We start from the raw sequence: 12,476 nt of genomic DNA on the forward strand, positions 1-12,476 counted from the left end.
TACATGTTTTAGTGTGTTCATTTTTATTTAGATGGTTTATTTATTTATTGCTTAATTTTGTCATAGTAGCCTATTGTCGCTGTAATAACAAATCTTGCAAATGGGGGGCCATGGCTCAAACCTGATGGTACTGTATATGGGGGGCCTTGTCATGGAAAAGTTTAGGAAACCCTGCTTTAAAGTACACTTGTAGCCTTCCCTCCCCTTTTTAAACACAAATTATGACTTTTCAATCACTCAAAGAATCACACTGTTTAATGCTGTAAACACATAATAAATACAGTAAATACCTTTAAGTTATTGTAGCATTGGTGTTTATCACAGATAACAACAAAGCCCCCCTGATACTATTAGTCGTGATAATTATTTTATTGTATAAGAGCCTTTCGTTAGGATAACAGATTTAAACACAATGTACCACCTTGATTGAGAACTCTTCAGTATGCTAAATATTAGAATACATTTTTACATGTGTTACATATTGGCTGACTTACTGTTGACTGTGTTCCAGTAATCGAAAGTTGATCCTTTTTTTTACTTTATCTTTTTCTGCATGTATGTTCCTCATTCCTTCTTTCACTTCTGTCATTTCATACCATTGTCACATGATTGCTTTATGCTTAGACTTAGATCTTTATCCGTTTGTGAAATTAGTGCTATTCAGTGGCTTTGGAGATGTTTGTAATGCATAATCAAAGGTGACTTGTTTGCCCCCAGTGGTTCAGTGGGGCTTATCTCTGTCTTATTGAAAGGATCATACAGATCATCTGATCTGGCTGGATTTTTTTTTTGCTTCACTTACAGTATATGCTTTTTGATTTTGCTTTGACATTTTCCTCCTCGAGCTTTAAACTTACATCTCTATAGCCAAAATGTGTGTGTATGTGTGTGTTGCATCGCCTGATTCCTGTGCAAACATCACAGGCTGCCAGTCTTTGTGCACCAGTCCCTCTGTGATCACCCGGCAGTGGAGGTCTCTCTGTAGTCTCTGTTGGATTGTGTGTGTGTGCGCAGGTGAGTCAACAAAACTCATTCATTCTTAGGCAAACACTTAGAACCCTGGTTCTGATGAGAACACAGAACATCAGAGTTCCCATAGCATAGTTGTGTTCCTGGAAGAGGACAGATAACCAAATTGTTGAGCCGCTGAGCTAAAAGGAAGCACTAGTTAGAAATTAATAAATGCACTCTTAAAACTCTCTAATGTCAAAGCTGCAGTTTGTTTACCCTTGATTTACATTGCCCCTGGTGTGCTTGTTTATTTGGGTTGTTTGTTCAAGTTTACTCTTGTACTGTATGTGCTGGGGAGCCTTTCATACCGTGTGTGTGTGTGTGTTCCATCTTTGACTCAAAAACCTTTCATTTACAAAAAGGTTTTCATATTATCTCTGGCAATGTGATTTCTCAATGAAAACTTTTTGTAAATCTAAATGCTACAAAATTACTGTCTGACCTCAGGAAATAATCCCGAAACCCATCATGCCTGTCCCACGTCTGTGTGACTGCTGAATGAGTGTTTGAAATAGTTAGTAATTATTGTGTATGAATGACAATGAGCTGTGTGCCACTATGCTTGGTTTTTAAGTCGATATAAAAACTATTTTAGCTTCCACCTTTTCCCTAAAAACGCCAGCAACATGTACAGTAGCTGCACAAAATGAGGAGGGCAGGATTTTCGGTAGCCTGATGAGCCAGAGGGGCGGGATAATCGGTTTTCTTTCAAATTCCCTCTGCACGCACAGCGCTGAGTCCCATGCGTTTTCCCACTAGCGGAGCTAGTTGGCTAGTTCAAACTTTTGCCAACTTAAAACAAGCTTAACTCGTGTCACACTGTTGGCCAACAGCAACATCCATCTTCTTTGTTTTCAAGTAGCAGGGAATTCAAGCCAAACCGTTGCAACTTTGATTGGCGTGATAGAAGTTTAATTTTTCGAGCTCACAAGCCAACGGAGAGTTTGGAGAGCTTGCTGGTCAACACAACACTGTAATTGTAGCGGCAAATATATAGCTGCAACTTCATGATTATGTGTACTTTTAGACAAAACAGCAGTAGCTAATGTGTTCATTCACCTTGACATTAAATTGACATATTTAAGGTAAATAGAGTAGACTACGGCTAGATCAGCTAAAATGTGTTCATTCATAAAGGAACAAAGACCCAGCCTATGCCGACAAACATGACAACAAAACAACAAAAAGGCTTGGCAGAAATATTATATTGATGAAAAGGTTTCAAGTCCCCATTTTGCCTAGGCTACAGAGCCATAATCACTCTGCTTCTAGCCAAGAACGAGTGACTGACTTAACAAGAACGACAGACCGAAGTGAAACAAGTGGGGGGTCTTGGCGTGAGAATGAACGAACGAACGAGACAGATTGAAGAGACATTTATTAACCTGACATGACACAGAAAATACAAAGACAGCATGCATTTACCATTAGACAGATATTTAAATGTAAATGCCAATATTGAAATGCAAAATGGAATTGTTAATGTAAACCATTATCGTTATTTTTTTATTGTACTGTATGCTCTCCCACTACTCTCACTCAGGTCTCACTAGCCCATTTGTTTTTTTTTTCATGGAAACGGTTGCTATTCTTTCATGCCCCTCATTGGCTAATTTGATGAGAACGTTTTAGAAACAATAAAGACAACAGCAGACGATTGGTTTGGCTCTCGCCTTAGGAAGCTGGGCCATAGGCATTCACAGCAGCACTAGGTCAGTGTGATTCAGCGATGAACGAAAGAACGAACAAAAACTGGAAAGGCGAGCCAGTTCAGGTTGTTCATTTTAAAGACCCGTTCGAACGAACTAGTTCGTTCGCGACCGACCCACCTCTAATTTTGGACCATCTGAAGACGATTTAGTAGGGACTGGGGGAAGCCTAGGTATAGACTGTTGCAATAGTCCAGCTGTGATGTAATGAAGGCTAATGAAGGCGTGGAAGCCTTTTTCAAGATCATAAAGGCAGGAAAGGTTTAATTTTGGCAATTACTTGACAAACTGACTGACAAACTGACTGACAAACTAACTGACAATTACTGACAACAGACAGATTTGCTTGTCAAAACAAAGGTCTGAATCAAGCATAACACCTAGGTCTCTAGCATGGGACTTGACATATGAGGCAAGATGATCTAACTTGCTGACAAGAGTGTGTCTTGATTGGGTAGGCCCAAAGATCACAACTTCTGTTTTGTTGCTGTTTAACTGGAGGAAGTTATTTGCCACCCAGCCTTTAATATCCTCTAGACAATCCATGAGAGACTGTAGAGAGTCCCTAGAATTCAGTGGGATATACAGTTGTGAGTCGTCTGCAAGTTTAATGAGATGTTGTGTTTCCTGATAATGTTACCTAGCAGGAGCATATACAGACAGAAGAGGACTGGTCCAAGGATGGACCCTTGGGGGACCCCATAGGAGACAGGAGCAGTGGATGAGAAGAACTGACAGATACTGAAAAAGTCCTATGCTTCAAATAAGAGCTGAACCATTGAAGGGCTGTACCTTTGATGCCAGCCCACTGTTCAAGGTGGGTCAGAAGAGTGTTATGGTCTACAGTATCAAAGGCAGCACTAAGGTCCAATAAAACCAGGATAGCATTGTCACCTGAGTCTAGTTTGAGTAATGAAAAATGATCTTTGAAACCTGACTGAAAAAGTTCCAATAATTAATTTAAGTCTAAAAAAGGTTGCAGTTGTGACAAGACAACCTTTTCCATCACTTTTGAAAGAAATGGGGCGATACAGTGTAGTAGATGCAGTTTTTAAGACATCCAGGTTAGGTTTTTTAAGGAGAGGGGACAAGCACATGCTTAAAACATGAAGGGACGGTGGCAGAAGCTTAATGATTGTTTGAAGCTTAATGATTGTTTGAATGCTGGGGCCAACTGTATCAAAAGTATTCTTAATAATATGGGAGGGGGCAACATTGTGAGGGGAAAGATGTATATGGGAAGATGTGTATGGTTATGTTGGGGCTATGTTAGGTGGATTGATATAAGATAGAAAAGGATTGTTATTAGCCACACATTTTGCAGCTATGTCACTAATTGCGAAACTCACACTTTATTTCCTCTGTAGGGTGACTGCTGAAAATGGCCATTCCCACTGAAGATCCTGATTACATGGCATATAATTATCATGACAACAGCTCATCTGAAATGAATTATACTTTATTTTATGACTATTATGATGAATACAGCCTAGATTTTGGGGTGTGTACGACAGACACGTTCAACAAAGTGTACCATCACCTCAGCCTGTACGTCCATTCCATCATTGCTGTGCTGGGGTTGCTGGGCAACCTACTGGTCATCGTCACGTATGCCTTCTACAAGAAGACCAAGTCCATGACGGATGTGTACCTCCTCAATGTGGCGGTGGCAGATGGTTTCTTCATGGTGGTGTTGCCCTTCATAATCTACAACGAGCAGCATGACTGGGTGATGGGGGATGGGGCCTGCAAGGTCCTGAGAGGTGCCTACAGTCTCAACCTGCACAGTGGTGTGCTTCTGCTGGCCTGCATCAGCGGCGACCGTTACCTCGCCATTGTCCACACTAGCAGCTCAAGATACCTCCGCTCACGCACACTCGTCTACAGCCATGCCATCTGCTTTACCGCCTGGGTGATGGCGCTCCTGCTCTCCCTGCCGACATTCATGTACTCAACAACCCATCAGCCCTCTGATGTAACATTCATGCTTGATGCAATACCTGACACAGCCACCGATCCAGTACATACAAGACAGTGTATGCTTTACTTTGATAGCAATGAGACGGCAGACCTCATGAAGGTCCTGATCCCAGGCCTGCAGATGACGATCGGGTTCCTGCTGCCTCTGATGGTGATGACCTCCTGCTACACCTGCATCATCCTCACGCTGCTCAAGTCGCGCAATTTCCAGAGGCACAAGGCAGTGCGGGTGGTGCTGACGGTGGTGCTGGTGTTTGTTTTCTGCCACCTGCCCTACAACCTCACCCGTCTGGTACACACCATCACTCTGGGTGAGGAGAGGGAGTGCACTACAGAGATCTCCTTCATGGTGGGACTCAGCATCACTGAGACTGTGGCCTATCTCCCTTGCTGCCTCAACCCCTTCTTGTATGCCTTCAGTGGTGTGGGCTTCCACAACCACTTCCAGAAGGTTCTATGGGACCTGTGGTGTGTGGGGAAGGACTACATACATGCGCGACGCCCCTCTTCCCGTCTCACCTCGGAAGTTTGTCTGTCCACGCGCAGATCACTCAACGGATCTAATATGGACAACAGCACGTCCTTCACTATGTGATCCCAACAGGTCCCCTCAGGACTTCCTTTTACTTTAGTTCAGATAAAATGCCAGAAATGCAGACTTAGGGTAGCCTAGAAAAATCCAAACTTATTCACAGTGAATAGAGTCTGACGACTCATGATTGGGATTCCTTTCCAACACTTGCATCGTATCAGGCACTAACTTTGAAATTATTGGTCCAGCCTTACCAATCACATTGATCAGAGATTCCCGATGTTACGTCCTACTTCGCCTAAACTTTACGTCGGCAGCTTAAGTGCTCTAGTGCCACTAACAGGTACAAGTTGGACGTTCATGCGTGTCACTTTTGATCCATTTGTCCGATTTCCGATTTTTGAAAATGAGGTATCCCTGGAATCTTTGAACCAAGCCGAGTTCACATCTATGATATCAATTTTCGCCATATTGGATTTGATAAAAAAAACACAGGTTTTCACAGGTCACATATTTTACATAATCTTCACCAAAATTGGTGCAGACCATCTTCAGACCATGCATTACCAGTGCATCACTTTGTGGAGCTATTGACAAAAGTGTTTGTCTATGACAGCCAATCAAAATAGCCAGTGAAGACGGCAAACAGGAAGTGAACTCATATCTCAGCAACCCTTACATGTATCAAAACCAAAGTTGGTACATTGACTTATTGTGCATTACATTTGTATATGCTGACAGCTTGTGACACTCTGTAACTTGTGAATTGACATAACTTCCTTGTCGTAAGGACTCTCCGTGAACTGGGGATTCTTTGATTTGCACAAGTTCGCGTTTAGGGGGTGTGCCGTCACATCATTTTGCATAACTTCTTGCTTTTCGGTCATCTTACTACTCGTAAAAAGAGCCCTTTGGAAAACTGGATTGCAACTGGAAACTTACACAAGTGGCTTAGTTTTATCAGTTTGGTCTTAACCTCTCAGCAGCAGACCTGCTTTACATTGTAAATGTATCATTGCTGTCTGGCACATTTCCTAAGTCCCTGCTGTTTTAAAGCCCCTTTTCAAGAAAATTAACTTGGATGCCACCATACTAAACAACTACAGGCCCATATCCAATCTAGAATGAAGTAGGTCCCCTGTCATTTTAACAGGATAGACAGATTGGCTATAGTCAGAGTGTAACGGACGGTTCTATACAGCTCGGGATTACAGCTCTGCTATCAGCCCTGGGATTAGGCATTTTGGCCCTGAAAGGAACTATATGTGTGCGCGCACAGTTTGGGACTACTTGGGAGTAACTGTGCCCCTTGTAATCAACACGCAACTTCCCTGTATATGGAATGCTTCTTGAGTAGGAAACAACTCTGTGCCAGAGGAACCTCCATTTTAAGGATGTCTCCTTAACCCCACAGCTCAGAGTCACCGAGTCTCCTTCAGCTAGCCAGCTTTGTACAGTAACTCTAAGAACCAGACGGGGTCTCGCTGTTTTCCAGAAACACAGAAAGAGCCTTAGTATAAATATCAGTACTCCTGATGTGAACAGTGTGTCCATGTTAATTACAAAACTGTATGTTGAACTCATAAAATCCTAGAAGTACACTACAATGGACCAATTCACATCAACAAAAACATCAAACAAAAAATATTAAATTAGAAGACCTCTGTTCAAAAGTGTCCTTTAAATCAATGTTTCTGAACTGGTGGGTCGGGACCCAAGGGTGGGTTGCAGAGTTTGTGTTAAAAAAGAAGAAATCATTCATTTAAAATGCTACCTTATCAGATATTGGACCTTTATTTTCATATACAAATAAAGTCTGTCAGTCATTGCCATGGACATAGATAGACACTTAGACAGTGTTTATGTGACAGGTCATGTTAGACATCATTTTAGCGGTAAACACAAGTAAACCAAATGGGACAAAAACCCCAGTATGTGGTGTGCAGTGCTGGCATATGAGAACATGAAACCATCAAAACTAAAATGCCACATGGATGACTTCACAAATGTAATGCCAAACATCAGCATGTTCCAAAGAAATAGGCTTACAGGCACTCTGCGTGTCTTAGCATGTAGCTCACCATATCTGTTGTCTTGAACACTAAAAAAATATATGGGTCGCGACTTGATGAACATATTGTGGGTCCCAACGCCAGACCAGTTAAGAACCACTGCTTCAAATAGTTACGAAACAATTTTTGTGCAACTACCTTTTGTGTGTCCCAGCTGAAGAGAAATCGCCCCAGTATTCGTCCAAATGAAAACAGACTTGCAGTCATAGCACTCACACTATAATACTCACACTCCAAAAGTAATTTCCAGCATAGTATGTTTAGTCCAAAATAGCCTAAAACAGTGCCTATAGATCTTAAATCAATCACATTACAGAACAGCAGGGTTGAGGTACTTGTGTCCGTGTCTAGAAGTACTTGTCTTCGAGTCTTGACTCAAAGTGTTTTTTATGGTCTCGGACTTGTCTTGGTCTCTGGTATTTGCACTCGGACTAATCTTGGTCTTTGCCATTGGTCTCACCAAATATTCTACTTAGTCTTGACTGAGATTATTATCTAAAATTATAAAATAAGAATTAGAAATCTAAAACAAAACCATTGATTAAGTGACCATGGTCAGCTAACATGGGAATCTCCGGTTCTGCTCTCTCCTGGTTTGAATCCTACCTCACAGGACGCTCGTTTAACGTATCATGGCTTGGTCAGCTATCTGCACCTCACCATCTCACCACAGGGGTCCCCCAGGGCTCAGTACTGGGCCCCCTTCTCTTTGCTATCTACACCACCTCCTTGGGACAGATTATACGTTCGCATGGCTTCTCATACCACTGCTATGCAGACGACACACAGCTCTATCTGTCCTTTCCACCTGATGACCCCTTGGTTTCAGCACGGATCTCGGATTGCCTCTCAGACATAGCTACATGGATGAAGGCACACCACCTCCAGCTGAACCTCTCAAAGACTGAACTGCTGGTCCTCCCAGCTAAACCTACCATACACCACGACATCAACATCAAATTTGACTCCCTCTCTGTTTCACCTACCAGGACTGCAAGAAATCTAGGAGTTGTTCTCGACAACCAACTAAACTTCTCAGATCATGTTGCCTCAGTCGCCCGGTCATGCCGTTTCGCACTCTACAATATACGGAAAATCAGGACTTACTTAACTCAAGATGCCACCCAACTTCTGGTTCAGGCAATAGTCATCTCACGACTCGACTACTGCAACGCCCTCCTGACAGGTCTCCCAGCCTGCGCAGTGAAACCACTTCAGATGATCCAGAACGCGGCGGCGCGCCTGGTCTACAACCAACCCAAGAGGGCACATGTTACCCCGCTACTCATCCAGCTACATTGGCTACCTATGGCGGCCCGCATCAAATTCAAGGCTCTAACGCTTGCCTACAAAGTAGTCTCCGGTTCTGCTCCCACCTACTTGAATGCCTTCATACAGACATACGCTACCTCCAGACCGATGCGCTCCTCAGACGAACGACGTCTAGCTCTACCTCCGGTACGCTCAGGCCAATCCAAACTTTTCTCATCTGTTGTTCCTCGTTGGTGGAACACACTGCCAGTTCCTACAAGGGCAGGGACATCCCTCTCCATTTTCAAAAAACTCGTGAAGACCCAGCTCTTTAGAGAACATCTCCTCTCATAGCAACACTTACAACAAGTCTTGCTGATCCTAGCACTCACCAGCCGTCTTAAACGGACACGTAACTGTTAACAACAGCACTCACTGATGCACTTATTCTTACTGTACTTATTCTTATGTTTTTTAAATTGTCCTAAAATTGTTGTGAATTGCTCTAAAACTTAAACTGTTTACCATGTTGTTAGTCGCTTTGGTTAAAAATGCGTCAGCCAAATGTAATGTAATGTAATGTAATGTCAGAAAAAGAACTTTAATTTGTTGAAAAACAATTTATAATGGCTGGGCATTGACATTGGCAACCTATTTGAATTGAATACTCGAAAATCATACTTAAGGTACAGCAATCAAGTAAATGTAGCCTACTGTCTGTCCACTCCTGGCTACAGTTACAGTAGTCTATATTGTAGCCCACACACTGAGCGGAACATCACATCAGACAGATGAAACCAAAGCATGAAGGAACTCAGAGAGCAGCTGATTCCATGCAAAGAGCTCCATGCTGCCCCGAGACCTGTGTGCCTGCGTGCTCCCCTGATGGGTCAGGAGGACAGTAAACGTTTAATTTGTTTGCTGTAGGCTATAAAACGTGCAGTAGCCCAACACATAGGTGAAGAGCCACTACTGCACCGGCGAGAAGAGACACGGAGGCACAGTGCACTTTAGATACGCCTACATGCCGCTGTGAGAGGAAAACATGCAATGGGGATTTATTCTGAGCTGCTAACAGTCAGGCTTGGTTCATTCTGGTGTCTCATTGCCTCTCTCTGACCCGACATTCAAGTGTTTTTGCTATGATTTCATGTTGTTATATGTATTTTGCTGTATTTCAATGAACTTGCAAAACACCACAGGTGATCTACATGTTAACACATGATTCATATTCATTGTATACCTAGTTTGTTGCAAAAGCATTCATGGTCAAACAGGAAAGAAAGGCCGGACTGTTTCAGCTCTGCTTTCGAGTAAGGAAAAAATATAACATTAGAAATGTAAACACAGGATACATCCCTTGTATCCCTATATGTGCAGTGCTCCTCTACTTGACAATTGAAGGTTGAGCTTAGAGAGCTGGTTGATCACTGGTTCATCCAATGCTCCCCTTTGTGAAGTCAAGATCCACCTGACACAAAAAAAGAATTTTACGGACTGATTATAAATTACAGTTGGTTCATCACTTTGCAATAATAAGCAATTAGCTAAAGGGGGGTATGAGTATTCATCCAGAACCAATATTATGCATGTTGACCAACATGACATGAGCAATTGATCAAAAAACAGCAGGCAATTATACACATGCATGTTTGTTACACAATCAAGTGCATGTGTGTGGCAAAGCACTGGCTCTTTGTTCCAAATCATGAGAAATAGCTTCGCTGATGTGCACAAGTGAGATAATGGGTTTTTTTTGTGACAAAATAGCTTATTTTCTCTGTACATGCATCTAAACGTTTTCTTTAGGAAATTTTGATATTTTTTATATTAAAAATATTATTTTCATATTTTACACCCTTTCAGTGTGTCCTTCTCACACTGCCACAAAAGGGCACTCAGGACCACTATACTTGCAGCGTATATAACGCTCTCTCCACCAGAGGGTGCTCATAACCATCTTGGCCCTGTCAAGCATTGGGCCTGCCCCTTTCATTGACAATGATATTATGATTTGGACAGCTCAGGAGCTGCATTGTCAGTAAGGCTGTGATATCAAAAACACACAAGAGGTGGAGGCGGCTTCACCACGCAAACTGGTAATTTCATACTAATAATGCCCATTCACTGTAGGCAACATTCACTGATGGACTCATTTTTATTCTACCTGTTTAGCCTCTGATTGATCTGAGAAGGTATGTTTCAATTGGTTAATCATTTCTTGTAAATGATTCATATGTGTACACTTTAAGAACACATGCTGTGATTTAAGAACATCACCTTGAGAATATGCATGGCTATAACTAAAAAGAAAAAAGGCTACACTGTCTGAAAAATCACGTTATTTTTCATGCACCTACGTTTGTGTCAAGTTCCTCATGAAATGATCTCTCAGGTAGAGAGGTGTAGTGGTTAAATACGATGTGGGTAAACTGAATTCTGTGATCATGGTAAGGCAGTGGTTCTCAAACTTTTTCTTTCATTCCCCACTTTGATCAAGGGGGCATTTTCGAGCCCCACCTGTCCCTCATCGCTCTAAAAAAGTGGTAGGTCAAGCTTAAAATTGTGAAATTTATTGAAATAATGTTCTAAATATATCCTCTTCAGTAGAGTAAAAATCAGCTGGTGCTGCAGATATAATACATAAATACATAATGTGCCATTGTAAATTAAACATACATATTTCTGTTTTCCAGCACAATTTGAGAACTAACTTGTTTGTACAAAATCAATGGTTATTGCATTTCCATCATATCTGCGGGTGTAAAATGTAATAGAATATAAATGACAACTATATATTTCATAATTTAGGATATTTTTAAATAAAAAATATAATTATTTTTAATAAAATAAATTCCACTATTTTTCAAAGCATTAATGTATTTTAGAATAAATAATTATTAACACAACAAATAACACTTTTTCACTTTTTATACTAGCGTTTAAATATAACAACTCATTTACTGTTCATTTCCTGCAGCAGTGCTTTCACTTCAGGTCGTTATATGCTAATTAAGAACATTGGCACGCCCTGACAACTTAAGAATAAATGGTATTCAGCATGATAAGAACAAAACTGCGAACGATTCTGAGGTTGAACAGCTTTGTGAATCTGCCTAAGAGTTTTCGTAGTACATTCTTAAAGGAGAATTCCGGTGTGATATTGACCTAACATGATACAGAGTGTGAACGTATGTTTCATAGCTCATCTCAGCTTGTCCCCTGCTCTCGGTGCTAGTTAGCCGATGCTACCAACAGGTTTTCAAAGGGGGTGCCTCGGGCATCAGCCTAGCCATGCAAATAAATCACTGTTTTACACCATTTACGAGGTTCAAAGAAGCTCCACACTTCATTGGTAGACTTCCGAGTGCCCTGACATTTAAAACGAGACATTGAGAACTTTGAAAAAGCACTGGTAGTTTATTTACAAGACGATTTATACAGACAGTACCTTCAGGAAGTTTACCGTTCGCCGCCATCTTGAATTTAGTCACGAGCGACGAGTAAGAATGAACAGGTATGATAAGGGATCAGATTCCAAAAATAATTCTGTGGAAATGCATGGATTCCAGTTTCTTCCAGTAGCAGCAACTGGAATCCATGCAAGAAATCTAGGAGTTGTTTTCGACAACCACCTAACATTCTCAGATCATGTTGCCTCAGTCGCCCGGTCATGCCGTTTCGCACTCTACAACATACGGAAAATCAGGACTTATTTGACTTAAGATGCTACCCAACTCCTGGTCATCTCACGACTTGACTACTGCAACCCCCTCCTGACAGGTCTCCCAGCCTGCACAGTGAAACCCCTTCAGATGATCCAGAACGCGGCGGCGCGCCTGGTCTACAACCAACCCAAAAGGGCACATGTTACCCCGCTGCTCATCCAGCTACACTGGCTACCTATGGCGGCCCGCATCA

At 41.9% G+C, this 12,476-nt stretch overlaps 1 protein-coding gene across 2 annotated transcripts; it reads left to right on the forward strand.

Annotated features, from left to right (window-relative positions):
• Positions 1-693: 693 nt before the first annotated feature.
• LOC143109860 (C-C chemokine receptor type 6-like) lies at positions 694-8,173 on the forward strand. 2 transcript variants are annotated; one of them, XM_076272654.1, is made up of 3 exons: positions 694-1,014; positions 3,365-3,537; positions 4,088-8,173. In XM_076272654.1, exon 3 carries the CDS (start codon positions 4,102-4,104, stop codon positions 5,293-5,295), a length of 1,194 nt encoding a protein of 397 aa, XP_076128769.1. In that variant the 5' UTR covers positions 694-1,014; positions 3,365-3,537; positions 4,088-4,101; the 3' UTR covers positions 5,296-8,173. The 2 variants fall into 2 exon arrangements, with proteins under 2 accessions (XP_076128769.1, XP_076128770.1); XM_076272655.1 differs by having other exon boundaries at positions 3,368-3,537.
• Positions 8,174-12,476: the final 4,303 nt, after the last annotated feature.

The sequence above is a fragment of the Alosa pseudoharengus genome, unplaced genomic scaffold, assembly GCF_046254945.1.
Source record: "Alosa pseudoharengus isolate Yale_2024_CS ecotype anadromous, Long Island Sound unplaced genomic scaffold, YU_APseudo_1.1 YU_APseudo_1.1_scf_7, whole genome shotgun sequence".
NCBI classification, from domain to species: Eukaryota; Metazoa; Chordata; class Actinopteri; order Clupeiformes; family Clupeidae; genus Alosa; species Alosa pseudoharengus.